This window comes from Corylus avellana, chromosome ca1 (assembly GCF_901000735.1).
Source record: "Corylus avellana chromosome ca1, CavTom2PMs-1.0".
Taxonomy (NCBI): Eukaryota; Viridiplantae; Streptophyta; class Magnoliopsida; order Fagales; family Betulaceae; genus Corylus; species Corylus avellana.
The window spans coordinates 3,302,193-3,320,102 of NC_081541.1; the positions used below are offsets into that span (position 1 = coordinate 3,302,193).

At 35.3% G+C, this 17,910-nt stretch overlaps 1 protein-coding gene across 1 annotated transcript; it reads right to left on the reverse strand.

Annotated features, from left to right (window-relative positions):
* Positions 1-722: 722 nt before the first annotated feature.
* LOC132188553 (protein TRANSPARENT TESTA GLABRA 1) lies at positions 723-4,151 on the reverse strand. The gene is made up of 3 exons (XM_059603048.1): positions 3,393-4,151; positions 2,839-3,167; positions 723-1,100 (listed from the first exon to the last, which is right to left on the reverse strand). Exons 1-2 carry the CDS (start codon positions 4,061-4,063, stop codon positions 2,840-2,842), a joined length of 999 nt encoding a protein of 332 aa, XP_059459031.1. The 5' UTR covers positions 4,064-4,151; the 3' UTR covers positions 723-1,100; position 2,839.
* Positions 4,152-17,910: the final 13,759 nt, after the last annotated feature.

Consider the following 17,910-nt stretch of genomic DNA (forward strand, 5'->3'; position numbering starts at 1 on the left):
GGTATAATCAAGTTGAGGGTGTAAATTTTGATGAGACATTTGTTTCAATTGCTTGGCTTGAGCCTATCAGGATTTTGCTATCCATTACTTGTTACATGAAATTCAAACTCTACCAAATGGATGTCAAATATGCATTTGTTTCCAAAACATCATGCAAAGTGATGCCATCCGTTATTTTTTGCGGCGGGCAGCTCTCTAAGATTCATGGTGGTCAAAGCGAAGTGGAAAGTGACAGTTTGGGCAAGGTCGAAGGCAGAGCGAAACAAAGCGTGGCAAGGGAGGAGACGAGCAGGAAGATGATCGCAAATGCGAACTTGATCAAGCCGTCTGATGAAGAATCCAATAGCCCGAAGATGCTCCAGAGCTACTACTCCGCTTGTTCGCGTAGTTCTGCTGCCAAACCGAGAGCTTCATTTCCTCACGCCAAGCGCTTTAGTTGTTTGGGGCAAATACGACTTGATTCCACCTCCTATGAACTGATGGCTGGATAGTGAAAACCGTCTCTCGCTGGAGGCAAATACGGTGGTGGGATATGGCTATTCTCCACTCGTAGGGGGCAGGGCACAACCCTAGTCAAAACATTCTAGGCCTCATTCATTTCATCCTCCACGACTTTCAAAATAGAGTTGCCTTGCATTTTTCAATGGATTATATTTCAATTACAATGAAAGCCAATGTCATTTCATCAGTTCAGTCCAGCATCCCCCTGATTCCCGATAAACTAAGCACAATATTATAAGATTGCATTCTCCATAGTTAATAGTCCAAGAAACAACACTACCACATGAGAAGTGCCAAGGGCAATGAAATGAAAACTTCAATCAGAATAGACGAGGAGGATTTAGAGTAGAAACGGTCATACTCTAGTTAGCTTTCACAGGTCCAAAATATGTGCAAAAAAGTGCATCTACACCCTACTGATATCCAATAGACAAGGATCTAGAGTAGGGACTTGCATCTGTTCCTTGCATACTAGAACATCCCTCACCAGTAATACATGAGCTCTTTCCATTCACTAGTTGTAGCATTTGTCAAATACAATATCAATACAGGAGCAACACCATTGGGTTTATGAACCTTCCTTGCCACCATTAAGGAATCTGCATAAAGGAAGATGCCAAGATTTATCCAATTTAGCAAAGAAAGCATATAGGATAAGTCACTGCTAAAGTAAGAGTATATGTAAAATCATTCTCAGTAATGTCTATGAAGGGAAGCATGTTCAAAGTTACAGCTTCTGGGGGCTACTCATCCAATAGGCAAGCTAATCAGACAAATTTATTAGTAAACCAAAGCTGGACCTATGAAACCAGTCATATGAACATTAAGATGTTCAAAAAACTGAAAGTAGCTCATGTCATTATGGAAAATATAAAAAAAACATTCCACATTTGGCATTGCAAATCAAGCCACTGATTTAAGCTTTCTTTACAATATCAAAACTTATAAGTCCGATGTATTAGTTTGAAACTTATTATTCTTTACAATTACAGTCAGCTATAAGCTCCATAAAACCACAACCTCGTGCAAATAAGCTCCATAAAACCACAACATAGCACGCCTAAAATAATGGAGGACTATACCATGCATTTAACAAGAAAGGAAGTCTCAATGCAGAAAAATCATCTCCAACGTTATATCACATAAACAGTATGAACTTTTGAATGAATGTAAACATCTTTTTAAAGATAATTCACTCTTTTACACGAGTAATGGTTAACAGCATGCAAAGACACTTTTGGCATGACACATTAAGACCTAGAAATATTCGACTGGATGAGAGAGTAGAAGCACTTAAATAAAGAGAGGAAACCTTATCAGCCTTTACAACAGGATACAATGCAGATAGCATTACGAAGCTTTGATGTTGGCAGGTTGATGGTAATACACATCCATTTAGGCCGAACAGATTGCATGGGGAATATTCACTATTTACATAAAAGAAGTTAAGAGTCTGACTCCAACTCCAACAACACCTCTGGAAAAAAAAAAAAGAGAGAGAGAATAGAAGAGGTGTGTTTGTCATGCCAAATTAAAACATGAATGTATCAGCATCAATTTTGATGCAGATGGATCCCAAGACCATAAGGTATTAACTGAATTGCAGCAATATGCCCAAAAGTCCCCATGAATCCTGAAAAATCTAGAAAAATGTCAAGAACTCATCAAACCACTACATATATAGAGAGAAAATATGTTCTTACAAGATACAGAGTTAAAGAACTCTAACACGCCTAGCATGTTGACACATCGTAGCACCATAACAGCTCACTAGCCTTTTAGCATTGTGATAAATATCAGAAGATTTAAAAAGAAAAAGAAATGACACAGAAGTAAGCACAAATATAGTAACTTGATGGAAGTGAGCTCTGAAGGCTGAGTGATTCTCACAGATACATCATGAAAAAGTCACTTTGTAAACGTGAAAAAAAGGTTTAAGCACATGTTTGTCTTCCCAACTTTTTGACAGAAATTGAGGGGCCTCCAAAACGTAGTATTACAGTTACACCACAATATATCACATTTTATTCTTAAGTCTTCCAAACTACAATCACCTAGAAGTGTCATAAACCAACACACATTCAGGCCAAAATGCATCCTTCCAAGTTGTAAGGGACCGCATTCATTGTTTCCTATAAACCATTCCCAAACAGGTGTTTACTCTTTAGCATCACAAAATGGTTTCAACCCACGTGAGGTTGTGCAGGTACGCATTCAAACATACTAATTCAAGCATCTAAAACAAGCAACCCCTCAGCATACTAGCACCGAATTCTAAAACTCCAAGCACCACCAGTTCAATATCAACATCATAAATAACAAGAAATGTCACCGCACCTCAAACCTTCAAGAGTTGCATTTTGTTGGAAAATGCAACGGCAATCCAATCGGGTACTGCTGCCGACCACTGCAGCTGGTTAATCTCTGACCCCGCCGAGTACACCGACATCGGATCAATCCCGTTCGGCCCAGCCACCGTTGGCAACTCCCAAATCAACGCCTGGGTATCATCCCCAGCGGAGCAAATATGCCTGCTACTCTGGGGTGCCCAAGAAATTGCATTCACGCTCGCTGCATGCCTCTCCAGCTCCGCCACCGGCATCGTTGGTGCCCGGATATCCAAAATCACAACCTTGTTGCTATCCATCAAAATGGTCGCCATGTACCTGTCAGAATATCAATTAAATGATCAAATTCATCATTTCCCATAAAATAAAGTTTTTAAGACAAGCTTTGAATTACATGCTTCACTGTCAACTTCAACTTTTGGTTATAACTGGTGATTTACCAATATCTATGGTCGGTCCTGCTTGTTAATTTAACCTGACATTATAGCAGTAATCCTTATTATGATCTTTTGACTACATATTTCTACTATCAATTTAACTTACCTAAGGTCCTGCTTGTTCCAGGCCAGCCTAAGAAGAGGCGTATCTGGCTGGGGGCTCTCGTAGATGATCGTGGAGTGCTCCTTGTCCCGGAGATCGAAGATCCGGACGGACCCGTCGGCGGAGACGGAGGAGAAAACCCTAGCCTCCCCCCAGGCGATGTCGTACACCTCCTTGTCGTGGGCGATGAGCTGGGTCTCGACAACGCCCCGTTCAACATCCCAGATGGTGCAGGTGGTGTCGATGCTAGAGGTCCCCAGGCGCCTGGGCTCGACGTCGTTCCAATCGAAGGAGGTGAGCGGAGCGCAGAATTCTGAGGACTTGCTGTTGTTGAGGACGGAGAGGGGTTCGGCGGAGTGGTCGCGGAGATCCCAGAGGCGGAGGAAGTCGCCAGAGGAGGCGAGGAGGTTGGGGGAGGAGGTGGAGGGGTGGAACATGAGCTTGGTGGGAGGGTAGGGGTGGTCGAAGGAGAGCGCGGGGAGCTGGGGCTTGAGGGTCAGGGTTTCGGGGTCGAAGGAGAGCACGTCCACGCGGTTGTTGAAGGTCTCGAGGAAACTACCCACGGCGACACGGTGGGGGGAATGGGAGATTGCCAGGGCGTAGAGAGGGTAGGGGGACTCGTAGGTTATGGAGTTCGGGTGTTTGAGAAGGGAGTCCTGGCTCGGATGCTCCATTTTTTCTGTTACTATTCTGTTTTCTCGGGAAAGTGAGGGAAAACTCTGGCTATGGAGTTTTCTCTCGGAAAGTTCTTTTTTTTTTTTTTTTTTTACAGATAGTTAGTTGGGGAAGATGTTGCGGAAAAGGAGAAACGGGGTCGTTTTGCTGCCGACGACCGTGGACAGGACGAGACGCCTAATTTGACTTGGACTTTGACTGTGGGCGTGACCAGGCCCAGCTCAAATCGGTGGCTACGAAGTCAACATGGGCCATTTGAGACGCCTAATTTGACTTGGGACTTCAACTTTGGGCCGTGGGGGAGATGTTGAGGATAAGGAAAACGGGGTCGTTTTGCTGCGACAACTGTGGACGGGACGAGACGCCTAATTTCACTTGGACTTTGACTGTGGGCCGTGGCTAGGCCCAGCTCACATTGGTGGTGGCCTATTGTTTAGTTTGATTTTTTTAAGAGAGCAACTGTTGCTTCTCATCAGTGGCCTTTGCTTCTTTTTCTTCTTCTTCTCCCCCCCCTTTTGATTGAATATGATGGAAGAATATTTGGACAATTTTTTCCTGGGTAGCAAAAAAAATTTTCTATAAAGTGGAAGCACTATTCAATAATTAAAGATAATATGTCCTTTTTGTCAAACGATGAGAAAAGTATTTACTAGTAAAACAAAACAACGCAAATTCAACAACCAAAATGGAGAATCTTTCAACCAAACAGAAAAATGGTCGGAGGTCAAACTCTGTGCAACTAACTGGTGTGCTCTTAGGTTACACATCTTCAACATAAAATGATGATGGTAGTATGCCTTTAATATTCTCATGATAAACTTTCAATATCTGTCTTACGAATCTCATATAGATGCCCAAACATATAAAAGAAAACTGTGTTTTGTGTGTGTAGAGAGACTATTAATTTGAACCCTAATTTTCACATAATCACTTAATGAAGTCTAATGAGCCAATTTCACTTATACATAGGTTTTGTTTGGGATTGCGTTTGAGAGGCTTAAAAGTGCTTTTAACACTTAAAAAGTCCGTTTGAAGAAAAAAATACTCGTTTGATAAAAAAATTAAAAGCGTTTTTAATAGTCCAAAAAACCTTAAAATTATCAAAAAACACTTTTGAAAAAACCTTAAAAATGAAGCTTTTGTCCAAAAACTCTTTTTTACTTAAAATCTTAATTTCTCAAACGCAATCCCAAACAGACTAATAGAGTAAGAGTAAAGGGTTTTTTCGTATGTCCACAAAATTTAGCACATCTCATTATTGGCCTAAAACTAAACAAATGACTATACTAATAACACAATAGAAATAAATATAATAGCAACTAGCAAGTGGCATTCCCTTTCGACAGAACCTTGGTAGCTTTAGCATTTTACCATATTCTAAAAAGTTTGCCTTATAAAGTAAAGTCATTTCACAATTTAATTTCAAAACGACATCGTTTCATTTCCCCACTCTCTCTAGCCCCATCTTCCCAACTCTCATGTTCTTAGTCTCACCCTCTCTCTCTCTCTATAGAGTGCTCTCTCTCTCTCATTACAAAATATTCTAATTTCATCAAACGGGCATCCCTATGCCATTTTTGTTCTTTTTGCATGAAGTATTGCCTAATTTGGCTGGTAGTTTGAAATGTCATTAAAACATTAAATTTACATAATGTGTCCCACTTCCAACTATGGACATTATTTCAAGACAATTGAATCAATTCTTTTTTTTTTTTTTTTATAGATAATATAATTCAATTCAATTGTATTTTGTAGTTTTTTTTTTTTTTTCAATTTACTTATTATATTGCCCAAAGTTTATAAATAGATGTATGTTTTTTATTTTCAAATCAGAATTCAGTTTATAAATATTTCTACTGTCCAATGTTTACGGTTCAATTTGTATCTTCATAATACAATTTGCAAATATATTTAATTCAAAAACTGAATTAAGCTCATCTAATGCCCATTTAAATTAACTCCATAGTTTTTTTTTTTTTAAAAAAAAAAAAAAGAAAAAAAAAAAAAGAAAAAGGCCCAAAAAGAGCCCAAAATGCTAATCAAATAATAAAATCCCGCGGGCCAGTGTATGGAGTGGGCCTGGAATTGCTATTGAATCGGCCGATACTTTTTGGGCTCAAGCCTATGATCTCTCTGTTATGGACCGGGCTAAGATATGATTCTTATAAAATGAATTTATTTGATGTCGTATTCTCTGATATTTATCAACTTATATTACTTCATATAAAATATAGCCAGAGACGTGAACTTCATTCCAGAGCTTATGATGTGTGTTCTTATATTTGATTAAGTCAATATTTTTTTTAACAAAAAAAATTATAAAGTATTTGAATCATTCATTAGATGTCATATAAAACAACTAAAGTATATTAGAAGTTTATGATTTTTATATATCTATTAAATTAGTCCAAAAAATGAAAGCTCGACTCGATCCAAAGGCTTAGCTCAACAAATCTTAAAAGTCTTTCTTTAATTTGGGCACTATATTTTATTTTTATTTAACCTTGCATCTGTTAGACTATTTTTGTTTTTATTTTTTTATATAACAGACTTGACAGGTACTAATATATAGGATAATAAAATATATCTCTTTCTCTTTGAATGTTAAGTTTATATTGAATATAATTAGTGACAACTATTGTTAAAAAAGAAAAGAAAAAGAAAAAGAAAGAATTCTACGCAAGCAAGGAAATGTATATATACGTATACTTATAAAATTGTATTTTCTTTATAATATTTCTACTTAAGAATTAAGAATAATGTTATTTTACACACCCAATTATAAAAATTATTGGACAGAAATTTTCTTCAAACAGTCTGCAAAAAACATCCTCAAACCCATTTAAAATAGTGCTAAGTGTTTATAAACATTTAAAACGTACATTAAATTCTTAAGGTCATTAATGACAGTTTACTAACTTAGGCTAACGTTTTAAATGTTATACACACAATACAAGCTCAGCAGCTCCCTCCCCTCTCTGCTAGGGATTCATCTCTAGTAGCCGTCGGAGGGGGAGAACCTTTGTTCTCTCCCTCCGGCCCTCCTCCCCTCTCCCTCTTCTGCCTCCCCCCTCCCTTCCCATTGCCTTTTTTTGCTTAACGAGCTAGCCTATTTACCTCATGCCCCTAACTCTTTGTGCGATTTTTTTTCTTTCCCTTCCTCTTCGCCTCTTCCCCCTCCTTTGGTCCCTAGTTGTGTTTTATTTCTTTATGTATTTTCTTTTGTTGCTTTTTTAACTTGTTTAGGTACACTTTGTTGGTGATGCTCTTGGGGTTTCACTCAAACTTCTCCCTCTAGTTGAGTGCGCCGCCGATCTCCTCCGCGTGTTCCGCCGCCCACCGTCCTCTGCTGGGCCTTTTCTCGCGTTTTTAGTTTCCGGCGAGCACGCGATCGACTCTTCTTTTCGGCTGCTGTCATCATCTTGGTGTGTTTTTTATGTTGTTTATTTTCCTGTAATTTTGTTTGGCTTTCATTTTTTTTGTTCTTTCTGTCTTGTTTTGTTTCTCTATAATCGTTTTTGTTTTTGCTTGTAACAATGCTCGGTCCTCTTTCTCGATCTGCTCGCTTGATGCCCTTCGAGTTTGTTGCTTTGGTCCAGATCTTTCGGTTGTGGATGTGAACGATATTCTGGCTTTCGGGTTGAGGAGGATGAGCTTTGGCTTGGAGTTCTTTGCCTTCAGTGCCGATGAATAAAAGTTACCTATGCATTGGTTTGAGTCTGTCTAGTGCAGATTTGCTGTTTAATTTGAAAATATGTCATATGTTAGCGAATTTTGTTTGAGTATGGAATATAATACGTCATCTTTGACGCTTGTAACTTCGTAACTTCGACTATGGTTGCTTTAGAGCTTTTGCTCTATATTATTTGAGTTTTATGCTCGTTATCTTTTCAAAAAAAAAAAAAAAAAATGTTTATAGACACTTGATTAGGTTTACCAAAACGTTTTAAATGTTTATAAACATTTAAATGTTTTAAATAGTGAGTCGAGACAACTTGATTAGGTTTATCAAAACTCTAAACCCAACCTTCAACCTAACTATAACAAAATTTATATATTAAATTCCAATCGCTTAATAGGTGGGCAAGATAAATTGGGCGGTTTGGAATTCTCGAGTTGGCCAATTTGGACTGACCCGATTGAGAGATCAATCAAATTAAAATTAGTAAAATGGAGTTGGTTATATTAATTAGTTTACCTAGTGGAAATATAGTCACGATAATATATATATATATATATATATATATATATATATATATCGTAATATCCCAACACATCAACCATGGATATGTAGAGAAATATTTTATATAACAAAAAAAAAAAAAATGGAAGAAGAAATATACAATGATATAAAAAACAATAATTTCGAATCGGAAGTCATCAAGTCAAGCCATCTTGTACGTATCCTCTGTCTGTCAGTCTGTCTGTGTGTGCAGATTATGAATTATTGGTTGGGGGATAGAAAATTTGCAACATTCATACCGAGGAAGAAAAAGGACCATTCCAAACAAAACTGGCACATTATTCGTACAGCTCACCCAAATAAAGGTTGTGGACTTTTTGTTAGATATTTTTTTATGCAAGTGGGCATTTGGCTATATAGAAGGGCAAATATGACGTCATTGGGTGACGCACATAGTGATGGTGTCATAACCCTTAACTCATGCATTGAATTAATTGCAAGTAGATCAGTGGATGTAGATGATCCCCACGCTCCACAGCCACAGGGTTGGGGTTGGGTTGGTTCGGACGATGGAGGTCATAACCTTAAGCCTTGTAGGCCGGGGCTGAATTAAATGTTGTGGTCCTACACTTGTCCATATTTCAACACTTTTTCAAAAAGTTCATACTAGGGAGTGGGGACCCATAAACGTCTGGAGAGAGATGATAGGTACTCAACTTGAAGGCCTGACTTAAGTTTAATTATTGCTTTATTTTTTTATTTAAAAAAAAAAACTAAATATCAAATGAAAAAAATGTGTAAATGAATAATATTTATTTTTGGTCCTTCTTTTATTTAGTATTTTTTTTTAAAATACAAAATGATATTTTTGTTCATAAAAATATCTTCTTTTTTTTTGTAATAAAAATGACATTTTTATGAAGAAAAATATCATTTTGTATTTTTTAAAAAATACCAAATAAAATAAGGATAAAAAATAGATATTATTCATTCACACATTTTTTTCATTTGATATTTAGTTTTTTTTTTTAAATAAAAAAATAAGGCAAAAGTTAGACTTAAGTTGGGCCTCTACGTTGGGATTTCTCATATCCGGATCCGTGCTTTTCATAACACACCTTTTTCACTTTTTCGTTTTTACCAAAACAATAAAAATCTTAATAAACAATTTTTTTTTTTTTTAATAAATCTGTCATTGAATTTGTGAGACCTATATGTGCATATATGAATTTTCTCATTTCTTATATATAGATGGACCAAAAAGATGGGTAAAAGATTAAAAAAAAAAAAAAACATTTATCAAAGTTATAAATAATTTTGAGTGTTTTATATTTAAATTTATTTGTTAATATTAAAAAAAAAAAAATCTCTAACGAAACCATCATGTCTGAATTTACCTTTGATTTTTTTTTTTTTTTTTTGGATAATACCCTGAAATTTGAAATATAACATACACTTGTTAAGAAGATATAAAGGAGGAATAAATTGATTGATATGGTATAAAACAGAAATGCATTTTGAATTTTTTGTGAGTAAATGTGAAAAATATTGTTTGTTAATATGAAGAAATTATGTTAACCATTTTTTAAAAAAAAAAGAAAGAGAAAAAAGAAAAATAGTTACCAAACATAATATTGTGTTGCATATTGTTCGAGCACTATTTGCCGACCAAGTACACATACAAGAGAGAATAAAAAAGGTCCTATACCTTCCGAAAGTCGCGGAATGAGATATTTCTGATGTTTAAGTTAACGGTCGATGCATGTCGGCGAATTATAGTTTGTAATTTACATGATAAATAAAAATGCACAATGTTGGAGCCGCAATACCAGCAGCAAAAGTTTGAAAGTGGGCAATGTTTTGGAATTGAAGTGTGAACAAAATGTTCAATTGGTCCAAAACTTTGGCTATTGTCTTTCTACCAACCCTCACTAGAGGGATATAATAAATTGGTAAAATTAAATGAACGGCAAAAGGACAAGGAGAAAAGGATGAGATAGCCGGAATTGTGGATATGGGTAGGATTGCCAAGTCGGTAGTGGAAAAAGTGTTGAGTTTATCACCAATGCCACGCACATACCCTTACCATACTCGTTGATAAATAGCTTGAAATTGACATATTTTTGTAAATTAATATTTCGTGTTTATCCACCATTTAAATTTAATTTGTCGTGTAGTTTTTTCGAGTATTTATTTTCTTCATAATGAAGTAGGAAAAAAGGTGAGGCCCAACAATTAAAGAATTTATTTAAAAGAAAACGCCAGCGATAAAAACAAGGTTCAAATTAAGAATAGTTGTTTTAATATTATGTAAAATTATCACTTATTAAAAAAAAAAAAAAAATTGTTTAATTACTACTTTAACAATTGGTTTGGTTTACTTTTTAACATTTAGGCTCGGTTTGTTTTGATGTAAAATGTTTTCAACGAATTTATAAAATATTTTTCGGTATTTGACTTGTACCAAATTAATGAGTGATGATGAAAAACGGCCGACCACTTCCGGAAACCTCTGAGAGAGGTCCAGCAAACCTTATAGTAGTTTGATGGTGTGCTGGAGGTTTGAGAATGAGAAACTCAAATTCAAAAAATGGTTTACGAAAGTTAAAATATAAACCATTTTTCAAAATTAAAGAAGCTTTATATATATATATATATATATATATATAAACAAATAATATTTTCAGTTTGACTATTATTTTCGGTTGCACTAAATATCAGAAAATACATAAAACATTATCTTTAAAAAAAAAAAAAATTACCCAAAATAAACGGAGCCATAGACTTTCGTTATATTCATCCGTTTCCATTTTTATGCAGTTTGGTCTATTATAGATGAGAAATGTTGTCATCATGTTTTCCAAGTGATTTTAGGTAGATAGTATTTTCTAAAAATCAGGTGAAAGAAATAAGAGCTAAATTCTTTTTTTTTTTTAAAAAAAAAAAAAATCTACCTAAGATCTTGAGAACAATAAGAGAACGCCTAACATTCTCCATTATAAATTAGTGTTAAAAATAGTTTTTACCTTTTTAAGTCCATAGGATTGCATGGAAAATGGTTTTTTTATTTTTTTTTTTATTTTTTAAGATCAATAATAATTCAATTTTCATCAACGTAAGAATTGGTTTGTAAATGAAAAACGCAACTTTTCAATCATTGGTGTGGAAAACTTTGGAACAAAAAAATTGGATGAGGAGACATTAAGACGAGTGAGCTCCAATTGGAAAGGCTAATGATTGGAGTAGCCAGCGCCGAGGAGGACCCACACGAAGGGATTGGCACATGGATAATAAATACTAAATTGGTAACGCAAATATAATGCATTACCCTACTTGCCGTCTGCTCAATGAGAACCACCCATTGCAAGCCCACATGCCACCGCCCTGTTTATGTTTCTACATCCGAGTCCGACGAACACGTCTTGACTCAAAGTCTTGCCCCATACAACCCTTAAAAGACGCATCAACTCTGAAATTTGGAACACATAAGATAATGAGATATATAGATAAGATTTTTTTTTTTTTTTTTTAAATGAATGGTAAATAATTCAAGTAAGTTGAGCCCAATCTGAATCTCAAAGCTAACAATTTTTTTTTTTTTTTCTTAATGGTATTCAACTTTATTACATTTGAAATTATCCAAATAATTTGTAAGAGCATTCTACACAGTTAGATTAATTAATAAGAGCATAATATAACTTTGTCGAACTCTTCTATAGTGTTTGATATATGTGTCAGTGTCTAACATTAAACCACGCGTAAATTAGTAGCCCCATTTTTTATATTTCTTCTTTTTCCTCTTTCTTTTTCTTTTTAATTACAAACTACTTCATGATATCAAAGCGGTTGATTAACGCCAGCCTTTCATCTCAAATTGTCCTGTAAACTCCAGTTTTCTTATTCTTTATCGAGTCACCTTAAGATAAACAAATCCTTATCTATCAAAAAGGACTTTTAACCTTTTCATATAATTTAATAAGGTTATGGATCTTATGGTTGATTTACGTAGTCACATACTCATACCTCAAATCCCACATAGGACAGACAATTTATGACACGACATACAAACTCAATTCAAAATTAATGCGTTAGAGCTGAAATTTATAATCCGTTTAATTAAATATGTTGTCAAATCATTTAAATGACGTTGTACCATATAAATAGTTAAATATAAGAAAACCGTAAAATCGATTCGTTTCACAAAATGAATGACAAATAATTAAAACTTCTTCCTATCAATTTTCCCACCATAAATTTCAAGTAATCAATTGCTTTTGACACCAATAAAATCACGTTGTTTACTGTTTAGTGGTATTGCTTAAAAAACACGGTGCAAATGGTAAACGTCGCCTTTGCGTTGTGAAAGCAACGCGATCTCCGAATATTTAAACATTTTCTGCGTGTCGACCGGCTTCTAGAAATGCTACCTTCACTCACAAATAAAAAAGAAAATAAATAAATATAAATAAATAATAAAAAAAAAGGGCTGCGTTTTCTTCACGTTTGCTATGATATGGACAACGTTTTTCTTTAAATTGGGTTGAGGAAATTTTTTTCAACTTAGTTTATAAAAGTGACAAATGTATCTTGAACATGTGTGATGCATATATTTTTTTAATAGTAAGGACAAAGTTGGAATACATTTTATTAAAAACTCATGTGCATCTTATATGTTATTAAAAAAATTGACACATATCACTTTTATAAACTAGGTTCAAGGAAATTCCTTTAACCCAGTTTGAAGGAAAACTTTGTTACTATAATATTATGTAAAATAATTACGTTTAATTAAATTAACCATGCTCGGAATTCAGACATTGTTAACCTTTTTGGGATCATGATCTCCTATAAATTGTAAATTCTCAAATTGCAGAATTCAGACTATTTCTAAGTATCGAAATGCTTCGAAAATTCCACATATAAAAAAGGTGGCAAGTTTCCGAGGTAGCCAAAAAAAAAACAATAAAATTCCTTCCAATTTTTTTTTTTTCTTGAGACGCTTATTCTTTAGACTATTTTTAAGTGTTGAAATGCTTTGAAAATGCCACGTTACAAAAAAAAAAAAAAAAAAAAAAAAAAAAAAAAAGTGGCAAGTTACAGAGGTAACCAAATTTTTTTTTCCTCACAACTATTTTATTTTTTTCATTTTTGTTGAGACGCTTTTTCTTGAAAAAAAAAAAAAAAACTATTTTTGGTTTAAAGTTTTTTCGCAACATAAAGAACAAGAACCTCGTGAAAATATCTTTAGTTCCCAATTGTAACATATCACATTTTTAATATATGATATTTTGAAGGCGTATATACTTAAAAACGATTTAAATTCCATAATTTAAGAATCATCGATCAAATCTTCTTTTTGACCTTTTTCAAAGACAAGCTTGATCTTTAGTCACGGTTCATCTGTCACATTAAACAGAGACTTCCGCAAAAGCATCTACATTCCATGAATCCTACAAAAACGTCATTTCTAAGATGCCTAGATTTGGATGTGGAGCTGAATTTTTTATTTTTCTCGAATTCATGTGAGGTTGATTTAAGACGAGGTAAGATATATAGTTTGTGGACCGAATAAGAAGGCTTGGGCAAATACATGCCATAAAATTGAAGTGTCTTTTTTCCAACATTTGAATTTCTTTTATCACTTGTTTCTTTGCAAATTGCAATTCCTAATCAGCTGAAACTGACACCATTTGCATAAAGTATGCGAGGGGATGGAAGATGATTCAATTGATAGAACCTATCCTCCAGAGAAGACAAGGCTGGACAGTTGCAGGTAATAAAAGTTTTTCACATGCACACAACTTTCTCACACATGGAGATCATAACAATTCTGTGAGCCACATAATAGCAAAAGATTATTCTCAACGTTACCTTGTCCACAAAAGGTTTAGCCAGATTGGGAAGTGGGGATTGGCGATTGGCCATGCAATAACATGAGCTATTATGACACTTTTTCCATGGCATTATGGAAGGGGTTAGAAGCATGGACAAAACAAGTGATGGCCGCCTTGCCAATTAGGAATAGAGAGCTATGTTTGACCCCAGCCAGGGCCGGCACTGTTCCAGTTACAGTGCCATCTGACATGTACAGTGCCAAAAATTCACTTTGTAATTTTTTTTAAAGCAAAATATATATATATAAAAAAAAAAAAAAAAGAAAAAAAAGGAGGAGAACGCTGGGTGGTTCCAGCCCTGCCCATTTGGGTGGTCGAACCAACTTTGGCCAAAAAAAAAAAGAAAAAAGAGATCGAGGCATTTGGGGTGGTCAATCTAGTGGCTTCGCCACCTAATAATCGAATCGTATGGTGGTCGAACTACTCTGAATTTCGGTGGTCCGGGCACCTAAATGCACCGGGATCCTTTCGCCAAGCCGAAATGCAATGGTCAATCTATTTAATAAGGGGTAATGGAACCAATCTCCATCTTTCTCCTCCTGATGTTTTATTTATTTTTTTTTAATATTTTACTTAAAAAAAATAAAAATTTAATATTACAGTCAATTCTTGGCGATCAGACGTTGGGATGTAATCAGAATGGAACAGGCCGCTCAGCCATAACGCCGTACCGGGTCGGGGCAAACATAAATGGTGGCCTTCTGCAATTTCACTATTAAGTACCATCCACTGCTCATACCGTAAACTCTGTCCGTCCGTCAGCAAGAACTTTTTTTTATATTTCTGTACTCAGATAACAGGATTGCTAAAAGATCCAATTGAAAATGAATGTGCTCCTTTATGCTTTGGGAAGGGGCCAGCGTGGAGGCTCACATGCTCAATTCCTCATTGGGCCATACTACGCACTCAGCAACGGTAGACCCATCGTAATTTTACTAGTCTTCACATTATTCATTTCCATTAGTCATAACCATGACCTAAGAAAAATTGAACACTGGGACCTGCCAAGCAAGGTTCACACTGGCCCCATAGTGAAGCCTCCACCAAATCAACAACTCCACGCAGTGCAAACTTCCTCTTCGACAATTCCATGGAAAGAGCCTACTAAATAGTTAGCTTCCACCACTCCCACCGACCCCCCCCCCCCCCCCCCCCCCCCCCCCCCCCCCAAATCACACCGCTTCAAAACCAAAATCCATTCTTTCCAACCCACGGGCCAGGTATATAAAACCCGAGAGGGAATGGTTGTTTGGAGGCAGGTTCTATATATGTCACTCTCGCTACTCTTAATATTTTTTTTTGTCTATTCTTGCTCTAATATTGCCACTTGTTCTTATCTATCTGACTTGGGTATTGGAGGTGGTGTTGTCGCCTTCTCCCTTCTTGCACGGTGCCCACCATTAATACCCTTGTTTTTATCACAGGACTAAGGGTTGAGAGTTACTGGATGTGACAACTGCATCAACAATTTTCATTTATATATATATATATATATAATTACCAGGACGGAACCATAATTTGGTACGGGTAGAGGCCAATAGGCTACAAAAAAAAAAAAAAAAAAATTCCAAAACTTTTTTTTCCCCTTAAATTTTTTGTTTTCCCTTGTGTTAGGGGGGGGGCATGGCCTACTCCGGCCACCCCACATATCAAAATTAAATTTGACCATCTTTCATACTTTTAACTCTCCAATAATAAATTCTAGTTGGGTCCCCAAGGGGTAACTTAATCGTCTGAGAACCACTCTTTTCTGAAGCGGTGGTCACTAATTCGAATCTCCCTTCTCCCTCTTGTGTGGACATGTCAAAAAATAAAATAAAAAATAAATTCTGGTTGGATTAGCGTTAACAAGGTTCCATTTCATACTTTTAAAAAAAAAAAAAAAAAAAGGAAAAAAAAAAAAGAGGAGGTTGGCGTTTACTAATGAGATGGGTTCCTTCTTAAGAAAAAAATAAATAAAAAAAATAAAAATTAATGAGATGTATTCCATCATTTATTTTTTGAAATGGTAATCGGCACTCCATCATTTCAAATTAGTACGCGTTGGCATTCATTATTCACACATGCATCCCACATGCCTTATATGAACTATATAACCCGGACAATCCCACACAATTGTATAGCTCTGAATTAAAATAGTACAAAGGTACATCTTAAATCCAACAAAATTAATTCTTTGCTGTCCGAATCTGTCGGCTAGTCACACGGTGGTTGCCATCGGAGTCATCTCGCAGCTACTATGGCCAGAACTAAAATATTTAGTTTAGAAAGCAAAATTTGAAAAAAAAATTGGGGGACCTCCCCTTGGCTTGGGGTTCCCACCCTTGGCTCGGGGGCTGGGAACCCCAAGCCCAGGGAGTGTCTCAACCATATCACTTCTCCGCTTACCATGTGATTGGTCGGCAAAGGAGTGGGTTTAACGCCCTACAAGTACAAACAACATATTTATTTATTTATGTTCTCCTCCTTTCCTCTGATAATCATCTAGAGAATCTTGATTAAGACAAGAGTAGAGATGCTCTGTGCCTCTGTGGAGTCGTTTGCAAGAACTCAATTTCGACTTAAATTTAAATTTGAGCACCAAAACAAATAATTGATCTCCAACCTCCAATGATTTCGGAATATTTTAGATTTTAGTTCTTTTGGCAATCGGATGCTTATTGGGTGGGTCCCATTCATCCCTTGACTTGGTCATTTGGGGGATTGGGATCCGGGCAATACCCAATCAATTTTTTTTTTTTTTTAAATCTTGATTATCTATTTTTATTCAATAGTCACGGACTTGTCATGTATTTCACTCAATATAAAATAATAAAATATTATTTATATTTAAAAAATAATTAAAAGTAAAATAAAAATTATGAAGTGGTTCGGCTACTCATATTTGTTTTATTATTTTATTTTATATTTATTGTTTAAATGTAAATAATATTTTATTATTTTATATTAAGTTGAACACCTGACTGACGTGTTGATGGCTTTTAGATAAAAATGGATAATCAAGATTTCAAAAAAGATTGATTGGCAATTTTCACACTATTATCGAAAATCCCAATCCGTCATTTGGGTTCTTCCCATCTAGGCCACAGCCACAAAATCCCAGTTGCCATCGTGCCTCAAAGAAATTAAAGGTTGTGCCTCCAAGGAATTAAAGGTCACCTTTCAATTTCATTCTAACCGCATTTTCACCAACGTTCCATCCACTGCTTTCACTCCTTTTTATTTTATTTTATGTTTAGTTTTCAATTGCACCCAAACAAAATTACTGTCATATTACAAAAACAAGAAGAAAAATAAAAGGAGTTATGTTTGTTAACGCGTATTGATTCTTTTGATGGTGAAGACCCTATGGTCCTTTGTATCTGTGTGTCTAGTAGTCCATAACGGCCATGGGCCACGGCGGCGGCTATAAGTTATAAGAATTGAGCCAGTGTTGTCGGTCTGTTGAAGACCCTCGGCCGTTGTCGTAGGTTTGGTAACACATAGGCCCCAACATTTTTTTGTTTTTTTTTTTTTTTTAATTATTATTTTTTTTATTAAGGGTAATTTTATATTTTTAGAAGAAATTGGGTACATTATAATTTTTTTTTTTTTTTTTGGTTAGATTAGGAGAGGAGTAATGCTATATATATATATATATATATGAGTACTGTTATTCATCACTCTTTCAAAACTTATGTGGCATGATTTTTTAATTAAACAATTAATAATATTACATAAATATTAGAAATTGAGAAAGGTAATGCATAAAAATACTCCATTTATAAAA